This window comes from Notechis scutatus, chromosome 1, assembly GCF_049901735.1.
Source record: "Notechis scutatus isolate UNSWTSFEM ecotype Mainland chromosome 1, rNotScu1.2, whole genome shotgun sequence".
NCBI lineage: Eukaryota > Metazoa > Chordata > Lepidosauria > Squamata > Elapidae > Notechis > Notechis scutatus.
In genome coordinates, this window is record NC_142009.1 from 133,488,064 (window position 1) to 133,500,318 (window position 12,255).

The following is a 12,255-nucleotide window of genomic DNA, read 5'->3' on the forward strand; positions in this document are numbered from 1 at the left end:
GAGTTCCTACATCATGCAAAGCCATTATGTGATTTTATTAGATTTCAGCTCGAAGAGAGATGGCAGCTTCTATCATTTTAAGGACTGTCATACTGGAAAGGATTAAGGATCCAGAGTGAGTGGGTATAAAATCTTTCTTTTATGTTGAATGTGACTTTTCCTAGACCCCAAAAGATCCTCTGTATTTAAGTATTCCAGTAGATATCAAAAAAAGTAAAAAAAAAAAAGGAGAAAGCAGAGACTGGATAGGGAAAAGTTAGGGGTACGGAGAGACAAAGGGAAAGAAATATAGTGGGGAGAGATAGTGGGGATAATGAAAAAGCAGAAAAACTGGAGAGGGGAGAGATATTGGTACCCCGTTTTCCCAAAAACAAGACCTACCCCAAAAATAAGCCCTAGCATGTTTTACATGTGTGCCTAATGTAAGCCTTACCCCCAAAATAAGCCCCTCTTAAGAACCTGCAGAGCCGCCCGCCCATGCCGTCTGGTTGCTTGCAGTGCTGCAGCCACAAGGCAAGGTGAAGGGAGTAGAGCTGCCTCACATGTCTCACACCAGCTTACCTCAGGGCCTCCGCAGACAGGCCATCCATGCCCTGACACCTGCCTTACGGCGGCAGCACCAGCAGCCATGTGCAGGAGGAGCACCACATGGCTGCTGGCCCACTTCTTCTGCTTGTGGCTGCAATGGAGCAGGAGGTTGAGTGATGTGCTGGTGCTGCGGCTGCGAGGTGAGGCAGGTGTTGGGTGTGGATGGCCTGGCTGTGGGAGACCTGAGGTAAGCCAGTGTGGGGCGCGTGGGGTAGTTCCACGTCCCCACCTTGCAGCAGCGGCATTAATACACTGCATGGCCTCCTGCCCTGTCACAAGCAAGCAGAAGAGGGCCTCCCCTGCATGAGGGGAGAAAATAAGCCCCGGTGCATATTTTGGGGCTGAAAAGAAAATAAGACTCAGTCTTATTTTTGAGGAAACATGGGTAGGTAGGACAGACTGAGGATAGGATACGGAAATGGAGATCAGAGAGAAAAAGTAGAAAGACAATGGGAGAATGTAAGATCAGAGGAGTCAAATAGGAAAGCCGAGAAAAAGATAAATTCAGAGAGGCAACAGAGAGACAGGAAAACTGATGGGGAGGCAAGGAAAATGGTAGAAAGGATTTGTAGGAATGTGGGAAGAAGATAGCAGAAAGCAGTAGAAAGAACTGTAATCTCGGGCAAAGCACTGTGTGGATGCAGGGGGAGAGTACATTGTAAGAGGTGAGGGGCAGTTTGTGTCATAGGTGATGACCTCATGAGGTTGCACTCAGTCCATACTTGGCTCACCTGGCTTGGATTGCTGTAAAATACAGCCAGTGAGGTGTAAGTGTGGTTTATGGCAGATCATATTGTGCAAAACCAAAAGCCATTTTTGGTTTGTTCAGTAAATGCCAAGTTAGCTAGTAGCAGCTGTGCTTGCTTGTAAAGATATATATCTGGCTAAATATGAGTGGGAGTATTTTGATATATTTCCTGGTAAGGTATGTTCCCTTTCAGAATGAAAAAAAGAAGTGATAAAGTTTAGCAGTGACATAACATGGCTAATTTGGAAACAAATAGGTTTGGATATTTTTCTTCCTTCCATCAATTAAAAAAGATCCATCTTTTTAAAGATTAAGGTCAAGAATGTTTTCTGATTAGAACATAATTTCCAGGAAGCATCTATTTATGCAGTAAGGGACCAAAAAGGATTATTGTGTTCTCAGGAAGAAGAAAAAAGGGAACAAAAGCTGTGCAAAAAGAGGTGGTTGGGGGTTTTTTTTTATGTCCACTAACTTTTCCATTTGCTGTGCCAACATAACATTGCATTGATTTAGAAGTAGGTTAACACAGCACTAAGCCCACTGACTGCAGTTTTAATAAGACCCTTCAGATCATACTAATAATTAAAAACCTTGGAAACCGATCGCAAAGTTGCTTCATTGGCTTTAAAAAGCTTTTTTCTTTTAGCCTGGAAAATAAATCGTATTTCTTGGTTCAGTTTTATCTCCTGTTTCCACATTTCAATTCAATTTCTGGTTTTTATTCATTTCTTTAGAGCAGAGGTTGGAAATAAGTTCATTCCGCTACCTGCAGTAGCATGCATAGAGTTCTTTATATAGTAGCAGAAGAAAATAATACATCAAGATAATTTTTGTCGCATTTCCCCCCATCAATATCAGCTATATTCTTAACAATAAAATGCACTATCTTTGATTATGAATGCCACTAATGTCTGCTTGAGGTCTGTTGCTGTAATTAATAACAGTATTTTTTTTCTTGCTATGCATATTATGGAATTGCTCTGTCTTGTTGTTTTAATGGTTAAGCTTTATATGTAATTTTGTATTGTTCTGTCAGTTACCAAAGTAATTCGTCTTGAATTCTGTTGATCTGCCATTATTAATATAAGAACTAAATGTTAATTGTAATGTGTGGTATTTAAACATAAGGGAGTCTTGCATTTCTTTCGGTCCTATTAGGTCTCTTATAAAAGTATGTTCTATTTTAATTGGTCAGCATTAATTTTATTACCAGATATAGACCAGATGTTTCCTCGATAAGTTAAATTCCATTAGTCAAGTTTTACAGCAGGAAAACTGTCCATAAATAATTACTTGCCCATTTTTTATCATAAAAATATAAATCACATTGGTATGAGTTGCTTAGAAGAATAATTTGCCATGTTTGAAAAATATTCAAGTAGAAAGATTATTTTATTATCACACCAAAACTTTAAAATTTCAAGTTGATCCAAACCCACCCTAAAAATAGTAATTGAACTTGTGATATATTATTCAAAAATACTGGCTATCTGCATATTTCATTAATTTTTACAAGCACAACTTTGGTGTGCTGAACTGCAGGAGGATTTTTCCTTTCAGAATCAATGGTAACAGAAAATGTCTATATTCTTTATATGCTCTTACTAAGGGATTTCCTTTTTGTTTTGTTTTTCTTTAATTAGGCAAACCGACCTCCTGCAAAGCTCAATCTGTTAACTTGCCAAGTGAAAACAAATCCAGAAGAGAAAAAATGTTTTGACCTCATATCACGTAGGTTTGTTGTTCAGTTTTGGAGGTACTCTGATTTTAGTTAGTTCTACTCTGATTTTAGTTAGTTCTACTTCCATATTGTCTCAGAAAAGGAATTAATGGGACATTCCGATGTTCAGTCCAAATATAATTAGAACATATTTACTGCAGCTTGCTATGTATAAATATTTGTCTTTTCATATATAATTGTACATGTGTGTGAATGAAGCTATCTGTTGCTTTTATCTGTTATCATTGCTATGCTAACTGTGAGGTGCAACTTTATACATTTTTCAAATTGGATTCAACTGTGCTTTCCTGATGTTGCTACAGAATTAAATCTCAGTTGTCTTGTAGTATAATGCACAGGGGTTTTCTTAACATTTGAAAGGCAAGTGATAAAATTATATATAATTGCCATTGTAGCTTTTCTTGAGAATAGGATTTCTTCTTTGTACCAGAAAATGACAGAGCATATTAACAGATCTCTCAGAGGGTTTGCTTTCATCGGCAGCAGCCCATTTCTTGCTGCTTGTTTATCACAAAACAGTTGTAGGCATGGTTGCTGTGGAAGAAGACTAATCTGTCCATGCAGTGCAACTTTTGTAAAGGAAATGGAAAGGTCACTACAGCTTAAGGGGATGTTTTACCTAGCAGCAAAGAACTACAGCAGGGAACCAAATGGCCAAACCACAAAAATTGAGAAGACAAAATGTGGTCAAAAGTAAGAAGTCATAAGAAGACGAGAGTGTATTTTGAATTTCACAGTAAAAAGCTATATAATATGTATAGTTCCACATATTGCAATAACAGTATCCCAGATACTCTGATGCATTATGCAAGGGATTAATGAGATTAATGAGATGAGATCATTCAGCGTTTCTTTCTGATAGTTCATTGCATTTTACTGATTTGTGTAAATAAGATGCTAGAAATAATAACATTTAAGCAGCATTTTCTGTCTGTACATTCACATACACACAACTATTTATAACAATCCTCAGTTTTTTAGAATTTAAATATGGTTTGGGGTTAGCGTTAATGTATTTTTGGTTCTATTGAAACTTTTTAGGTATCACCTTCATTATATTCGTATTATATGCTTGGTAAACCACACATTTTTTATTAAAATTTTATTAGTTTATCAAAATATAAAATACAGAAATACAAAGAAAAATGAAAACAATGACCACACCCTTAAAAAATCTTGATAGAAACTTCTGAATTACTGAATACTTTGTTTGTTGAGGTTGGTTTGTTTATGAACCTATACAGATTATTTTGAAGATTGAGTATATGTTACAGATGTGCTGATTCTTTTCTTTCATTCTTCTCTTTTTACGTGCATGAATCTTTGCTTCACTATTTGCTTCATTCATGATTGGCATGGTCTCAATATAACACAGCCATAATTAAGTATAGTTCAAATCTAAGCCCAACTCAAGACCCTATTATAAGTTTGGAAACAATAGTTGTTGCCAGGATACTGAGATATGAAGCTAAGTTATTATTGGAGTTTTCTTTGGAGGAAAAAAGAAAGATGAGCCAGGGAGACAGAAAAATGGGCAGTGAAATCCTGGCACACATCCATAACACTGATGGCTTATTTTTTTGTAGTTTTCATCTGTATTTTGACTGATTTTGTGCTCCTTTATCTCTGTTTCTGCTGATGCTGTGCTTTTAGATGATATATTTTTTGTCAGAAAGGAAACTTATTTGGTCACTCAAAGTGGGTATTCAGTAAATAGTCTGCAGATATAATGTGGACATCAGAAACATGGAATCATATGTTTATAAATTGTTGAGAAAAACCTATTTTATTCATTTTGGAAGAACATATTTTTGTCTACTTAAATTATGACCATATAGACACTTTTGATGACTTAGAATTGATTTCCTTCATCTCCAATTCTTTTTTTTATAACTGCTGTTTAATTGTACCATAACTCCCCAATAATAAGAAAACAGCCAAGTTTAACAAAAGCTTTTTTCTTGGTTTCTTTTCTTTTACTCTGGTTGCTGTTTGTCACCCCCAAATGAAGCTAGATTTGACATTGTTCATCCATGTCTAGTTTGTTAGAAATAGAAAGTTAGTGTCCTGAATTAGATGCAATCAATAGGCTAAAGCTCCAGGGAAGCAATTCCAGGTTACACATCCAAATTAACTTCCCAATTGTTTGATCTGTTATCCAGTGGAATATGTTGCCAATGATTGTGGTAGTTTTGCCTTTGCTAAAAGATCTTCAGAGAAAGAGTAGGTGGTCATTGAAAATTATCTAGTGGCCCTTGCATTGCAGATAGTTGGATTAGATCACTTCTACGGTCCTTCCAATCCTATTACCTTTTCTTCATGTATTGCTCATTTCTTTTGCTATATTCTATTTTGTATACCTTCGTGACATATAAAGAAAATGACTGCAGCTGTCTCTTTTCTTTCTTTTTAATATTGTTTTTCTGGACTGAAATATTTAGTCAGCAGGGTAGGTCCTACAACTGTTTAGGATTATTGCTTGGGTGTTTTTGTTTTTTGTGTTGTTAAACATAAAGCCCTTCCTGTCATCCTCCTTCCAATGAATGTGGATAAAAAAGGATTTAGCCACAATTAATTTTCTTACCCATCTGAATCTTACTAACTGAATATCAAGAGTTTACTCTTGGAATTGGAACTATTTCCTTCCCTCATTGTTTGATTATGCCTAATATCTTTTTCCACATTCATTATACCTTCATTACAGATGCTCATTACAAGAGTTGTAATGAGCATGTTGAGGTATAAACCTAGCACCTATCTGGAAGCCAAAGGAGTTGTGTTTTTTCCCAAAAACTGCCTGTTCCTCAGAAAAGACATATTTTGTTCAGGAGTGGTAATAGGTACTATGTACTTACCATTACATGTTCTGAAATGTCTGGTTTTAAAAATAAATAAATAAAAAATACAGGTAGTCCTCAAGTTAATGATGGTAATTGAGCATGGCAATTACCGTTATAAATTGTAATGGTCATAAAGTGATTCACCATGTGATTGGAAATGATTTTGCAACCTTTTTCATGGTGATTATTGAGGAATGCCACAGCCATTAAGTGAAACCATTGATAATTATGGGGCGTCTTTACAAAAAAAACACACCCAAAATTGCAGTCACATGACCATGGGGTACTGCAAATGGCCGTAAATGCGGCCCTGTTGCCAAGCAACCAAAATGCAATCATGTGATTGGGGGTGGGCAATGTCAGATCTTCAATACTACATCATAAGTAGTTTTGGGTGGGTCTTTCATAACTTAAAACACTTGCTAAATGACCGTTCATAAGTCAATGACTATCTATATCAATTCAGCCCTTCACCGAATGAGCTAAAATATTGCTCTTATTCATTGTTCCCTTCCAATCCCAACCTATTTCTCTTGGTTCCTGAAATTTTCCTCACTGGCTGCAAATATATTCTGATACCTTTGCTTGCCAATCTCTTCTCCTGTCACCTGCTTTTTTCATGGTGGGGATGGATGGAGGATTTTTATGAAATCTTTAAAATAGTTCATAAATATGGTTAAATGTAAGATATAAGTTGGCCCTGTTGATTCAATTCTGTTATTTAGGGCTTGAGAAACTTTCTCTTGCGGTTCAGTTACTTTATTTCATTTTTGCAAGAAATCTTTTTTTCATTCCTACTGAGTGGTTATCAAGAGCAGAGTTCATTATAGGTTTTCTGTTTGTGAGATGACTAAGGTGTGAATGACTGGTCCTAGGAAGCGCACTAGATGCGCCTCTGCAAAGGCTCTTTTGCCCACAGTTACCACCTGCTCTTTAAGCAAAAGCTGTGAATTCAACATTACCCTCAGAGTGCGCACCAGTCTCAAATTGGGAAGCATGACCCCATCCAAGATCAAAGGTAGAAGATCCCTAGACCCCGTGCAATCAAATATCCACAACCACTCAAATCTTTTTAGTTAAGAAGACCACAGTAATGCCTGGCAAGATATTTGTTACAAATAACTACATGTAGTCCTTAATTTACGACCACAATTGAGCCCAACATTATGTTGTTAATTGAGACATTTGTTGAGTTAATTTTGCCTCATTTTACGACACCTTTCTTGCCACAGCTGTTAAATGAATCACTGTAATTGATAAGTTAGTAAGCCACTTGTTAAATGATTCTGGCTTCCCCATTGACTTCGCTTGTCAGCAGGTTGTAAAAAGTGATCACATGACTCTGGGACACAGCAGTGGTCATAAGTATGAACTATTTGTCAAGCATCTGAATTTTGATGACATGATCATGGGGATGCTACTAAATGAACTGTTGTAAGTCGAGGACTACATGTATTGTTATGGGAATCCTTCTTAGGCCCCAAATATTCATATTACAGATACAAGAGGAAACTGGATGGAGAAATAATCAACATGTTACTGAGAATGACTTGTAAAATGTGTACTAACCTCTTTTTATTCCAGTTAGTGCTGAGCAAGATGAAAAAAATATTGCTCCTATATATGAAACGGTAGTAGAAAAAATTGCCTCTAGATTGCTTAATCCAACTGTACTTGAAAGGTTCTGGTTAATTTTAACCCTGTTTAACATATAGGGTAGTGATTTAAACCCCAATAATGACATCACTTTTTAATAAATGAGTTAATTAAGTGTTCATTAAAATGTTTAATTTGAATAAATAACATATGTATTCATTCATAAGACTAAATGCATAGAACAATGAGAAATTTTATTATTTTATAGATGACAGAACATATCATTTCCAAGGAGAGGATGAACAGGACTGTCAAATGTAAGTTGCATTAATGTGATAGGTAGCCCTCGTTTAGTGATCACAGCTGGGACTTGTAACTCATCCATTAAATTAAGCTGTCACTAACTAAAACTGAAACCAATCTCATTTCAGAGATATTTCCAGCTTTTATAATGAACATATTTCCTATTTCTCAGTTTCTTTTTCTGGGATTTCTAATCCATCCCTAGAAAATTGACTTGAAAGCAATTTATTGACTCTCAGTTATATTTTTTGGTTAGCCTAAACTGAGCCTTTGAAAACCTTCTGTCTTTATTTAAATTTCATTCTGTGTGGATGGTAGGAAACTGTCAGTTCCATTTTGCATCATAATACATGTTTTTATTTTTCAAGTTGGATATCTGTACTGCAGAATAGTAAAGAAGAAGCTTTAAATAATGCCTTTAAAGGTGATGATAACACGGGAGAAAACAACATTGTCCAAGAACTGACAAAAGAAATAATATCCGATGTGCAAAGAATGCCTGGAAATGACATGTGTTGTGACTGTGGAGCACAAGGTGACTTTAAAATCTCATAAAATTACTGTCTTTTCCCTTCTTCTGTCTAAGCAGGAAACAGCAGTGAAAACAATGCTTGAATCCCCAGTATGCAGCTCAAGGACTTAGTAAACAAACAAATACTGTAGGATAAAATAGTTTTCTGAGAACTCGCAAGACAAGGGCAAGGAAGAGTGTTTTAAGGAAACAAAGGGATACTTAGAAAAAATTATATAATCTTTTGGGCAATTTAAAATTAAGCTTAAGAATCAGGGTGGGGGGGCAGAATTGATAATTCCTGTTACAAAGGAAAAGCTATCAATGATAATACTGTCAAAAAAAGTAGCATCAGTCAGGAAAACTAATTACAAATAGGCCTTTTATTGGTATTTAGCTTCTTTATATACAGTACAAATCAGTGGTGGGATTCTACCGGTTTGGCCTAGTTCAAGTGAAACGGTAGTAAAAAATGCTACCGTTCGGCAGAACTTGTAGTAAAAAAAACAGCTACTGGTTCGGCTGAACACCAATATTTCTATTTTTTTCCTCCTGATGATCAGCTGTTCCGACGATCAGCTGTGTCGGGATCCCCCTCGCTGTCTTACTGTTTCGCCCCAAAATACCCCCCCCCGAGGTTCCCTGAGGCCCAGGAGGTAAAAAAACGGAGTGCCGAGGGGGGGGGGGCTGCACAAAAAAAGAAGCCACGCCTGTTGATGTAATTCCCCGTTAGGAGAATGAGTACATATAGGGAGACGTAGTGAGAGTATGGAAGAATAACACACACACAGCACACAGATACACTGTACAGTAAATGTAGGTTTTTACTTCTAATAAACGTTTAAGCAAATTCCAAGATAAGCAGTTCAAGTCATTCACAGGTAAAGCAGTCAGTGTTCAGTTCAGGGATAATCCAAATATCAAAGTCCAGTATCAAAAAACAGTTCAGTAACAGACTTACATCAACCATCAGTAACAGTCATTAGGAGGAACGGCAACTCTCTCCAACAGAAGGAATAGAGAGACTCACTGAGACTTTCTCACTCCTAACAACCCAGGTTTCCGGCTCCATCTTATGGCCGTTTGAGAAACCACACCCAATTACAGTTTTTGCACTTTCTTAAAGATACAGTATTAAAATGTCTATTCTAGTTTATATATTTCCAACCCAAATAACTGTTAGGTGATTTATATTCCTAACAAAGCCCACCCAGTCACATGGACATGCCCACCTAGCCACACCCACAGAACCAGTAGTAAAAATATTTGCATCCCACCCCTGGTATAAATTCAAGTACTGCGTGAGGAAATAGCCCTTACAGAATTTTCATTTCTATGAATAAAAAAACAGACTAATTGCTGTCAGACAGTAGAACTGAATTAGAAGTCTCTTGAATAGATGGTTTCAGCACCGTGTCCAACAGTGGAGTCATTGCTGTTATTATCTTTTTCTCTTCTAGATCCAACCTGGCTGTCAACAAATCTGGGCATTTTGACTTGCATTGAATGTTCGGGAATACACCGAGAACTTGGTGTCCACTATTCCAGAATGCAGTCGCTTACATTAGATGTGCTGGGTACATCTGAATTGCTGGTAAATTAAAAATATTTCTATCAAAAAAACCCTATGAGGGTCAGCATAAGTGTGTCTTCTATTTTTGTAGGCTTCATCTCATAGCAACCTTCTATTAGAGCGGAAAACATACTAGAGTGGTTTTCCCTCCTTATAAATCCACTGAATTTCTACTATATAAGATAGCTACAAAAGACTCAAAGAACTGGGAAGAAGAGAAAATCCATTTACACATATATTGAAAAACGCTTCAGCTTCTTTGAGATTTAGTCCATATATTTAAATGTTATTTCAAAATGTCTGTATTACATTAAAATAAACATATTTCAGTAAAATGTCATTTTAACACATAGGTAATGAAAGGTCCATACCTCACAAAAGTCTGGTACAGTAAAGTGTACTTTCCTCTTTGCAATAATAGGGTTTATATTTGTGGATGTCATTCAGTTTTGTAATGATATTATTATGCAAATGATGCAAAATTGCAAAGAAACTTGTTCCATTGTGTATAAAGGTATTTGTATTGAGGTCTAGAAAACTGAATTTCCAGTGTATAGTCATGTTATTTTCAAATAAACTTGCAGAGTTAATATTGGGCTTTTGTTTAATCTAGTTTATTTAATCTAGTTTAAAAAAAACTGCCTGTAAAATAAAATTTACAGCTGCTAAATTCAAATGTTCAGTTTTTTTGATGCCTCAAATTGGAAGTATTGTATTTAAGTAGCCATTGGGTTCATTTACACAATTTTTTGATATTTATCTTAATAGCTTGCTAAGAATATCGGTAATGCAGGATTTAATGAGATTATGGAATTTTCTCTGCCAGCAGATGAACTAGTCAAACCCAATCCATGTAGTGATATGTAAGTATGAAAGATGGAATGTTTAGAGTGATACTGTGTCAGTTGTGACGTAATGTGTGAATAGAGTTAATATGAGTTCTGACTTAATGATTCAAGGGCAGTCTCTTAAATGAGATTGGTTCTTCTGGCTCTACTGGATCTCAAATGCTAAAAAAGAAAATTAATCATTTTCAGATATTCAAGTGGTTCTGTTGATGTCTTAGCTCAGGGGTTTCAAACTCAAGGCCCAAGGTTCGGATCCGGCCAGTGGGGTGCTTAGCTCTGGACTGCGGGGCCGCCCTGGAAACAGCGATGGACTAGGCCACGGTGTCTTTGCCAGGAAAATGGAACTCGGGAGAACCGTGGGTGGCCCTCTTGAGCTCTGTTTTCGCTGGCAGAGGGTTGCAGGAGCTCGTCACAGGAGAAAACAGAGCTTGGGAGTCCGTTTTCTCGGGCAAAGCGCTCGGGCCACCACAGGAGCCCCCGACATAAGTGATGTTGAACTGGCCACGCCCACCCTGGCCCCCCGAGGTCAAACACAACTCTGATCCGGCCCTCAATGAAATCGAGTTTGACATCCCTGCCTTAGATGAATCAAGAATTAGACCATCTGCCTTCAAGCCTAGCCCCATTTGCAATCTGAACACACAAAATATTTTTACAAGAAATGTGAAGTTTTTGAATCTGTGCAATTTTTATAATTAGTTAATACTACTCGTTATCACATCTAGTAATAACTGTTGGTTACTGGTATAAGTCAGAGCAAATAATAAGCTCTTCCCCAAGACAGTATGTAAGATATTAAAATAGCTTCCCTCTAGGAATCTATAAATGGTCACCTGGCACTGTGGTCCATTTATTTCTGACAGCATTACCTTTTCCACTTTGCAGGCAAAGTTTCTTCAAAGTCTGAGCATGCACAGGAGATTGTGTATGTGGGCGGGGAGTCGAAAATCTGTTGTAGAAGCAGACTTTTGGGTTCTGCCCATGCTGATTGGAATTGGATGTTATGTGGAGAGAAATTCCCTTATTATTTTAGTGTCTTCAGCATCGTTTCCACGTTCAAAATCAGTTTTGGAGAGTTGTGGGGATTTCTACAGCAGATTTTGGACATATGGAAAATTTTAGGGCAGTGTTTTTCAAATTTTCCATTTTCAAGATGTGTGGATTTCAACTCCCCAAATTCCCTTGCTAGCATGCAACCATGGCAATTCTGAATTTGTAGCAGATTTTCTGTTAATTCCATATTAACAGTAAACTGTTAAACTTTCAAGACTGAACAGACTTCAGGTAAAAAAGAGCATTAGAGCAATGTTTTTTTCTAAATTCAGTTTAGAAAGTTCCCTTGAATAATTTAGGGAACGTATCTGTTGAATTGATTATCAGTTGTTTAAAGTAGCTGGGGAAATGAAGAACACCTACAGACATTTATCTCCATATATTTGGATCATTGTTTTCCAATGGATAAATCAGTGCTCACAACTACAACACATTCACAGATGTGTCAGAGGAG

At 36.9% G+C, this 12,255-nt stretch overlaps 1 protein-coding gene across 4 annotated transcripts in view; it reads left to right on the forward strand.

The window, feature by feature from the left end:
* Window positions 1-12,255, forward strand: part of ASAP2 (ArfGAP with SH3 domain, ankyrin repeat and PH domain 2) — an 88,129-nt gene that overhangs the window by 54,993 nt on the left and 20,881 nt on the right. For all 4 annotated transcript variants that reach the window (XM_026674336.2, XM_026674338.2, XM_026674337.2 and 1 more), the window contains 5 exons: window positions 2,980-3,067; window positions 7,782-7,830; window positions 8,185-8,351; window positions 9,788-9,921; window positions 10,669-10,763. In XM_026674336.2, the coding sequence (XP_026530121.1) occupies window positions 2,980-3,067; window positions 7,782-7,830; window positions 8,185-8,351; window positions 9,788-9,921; window positions 10,669-10,763 (533 nt within the window). The remainder of the gene's footprint in view (window positions 1-2,979; window positions 3,068-7,781; window positions 7,831-8,184; window positions 8,352-9,787; window positions 9,922-10,668; window positions 10,764-12,255) is intronic.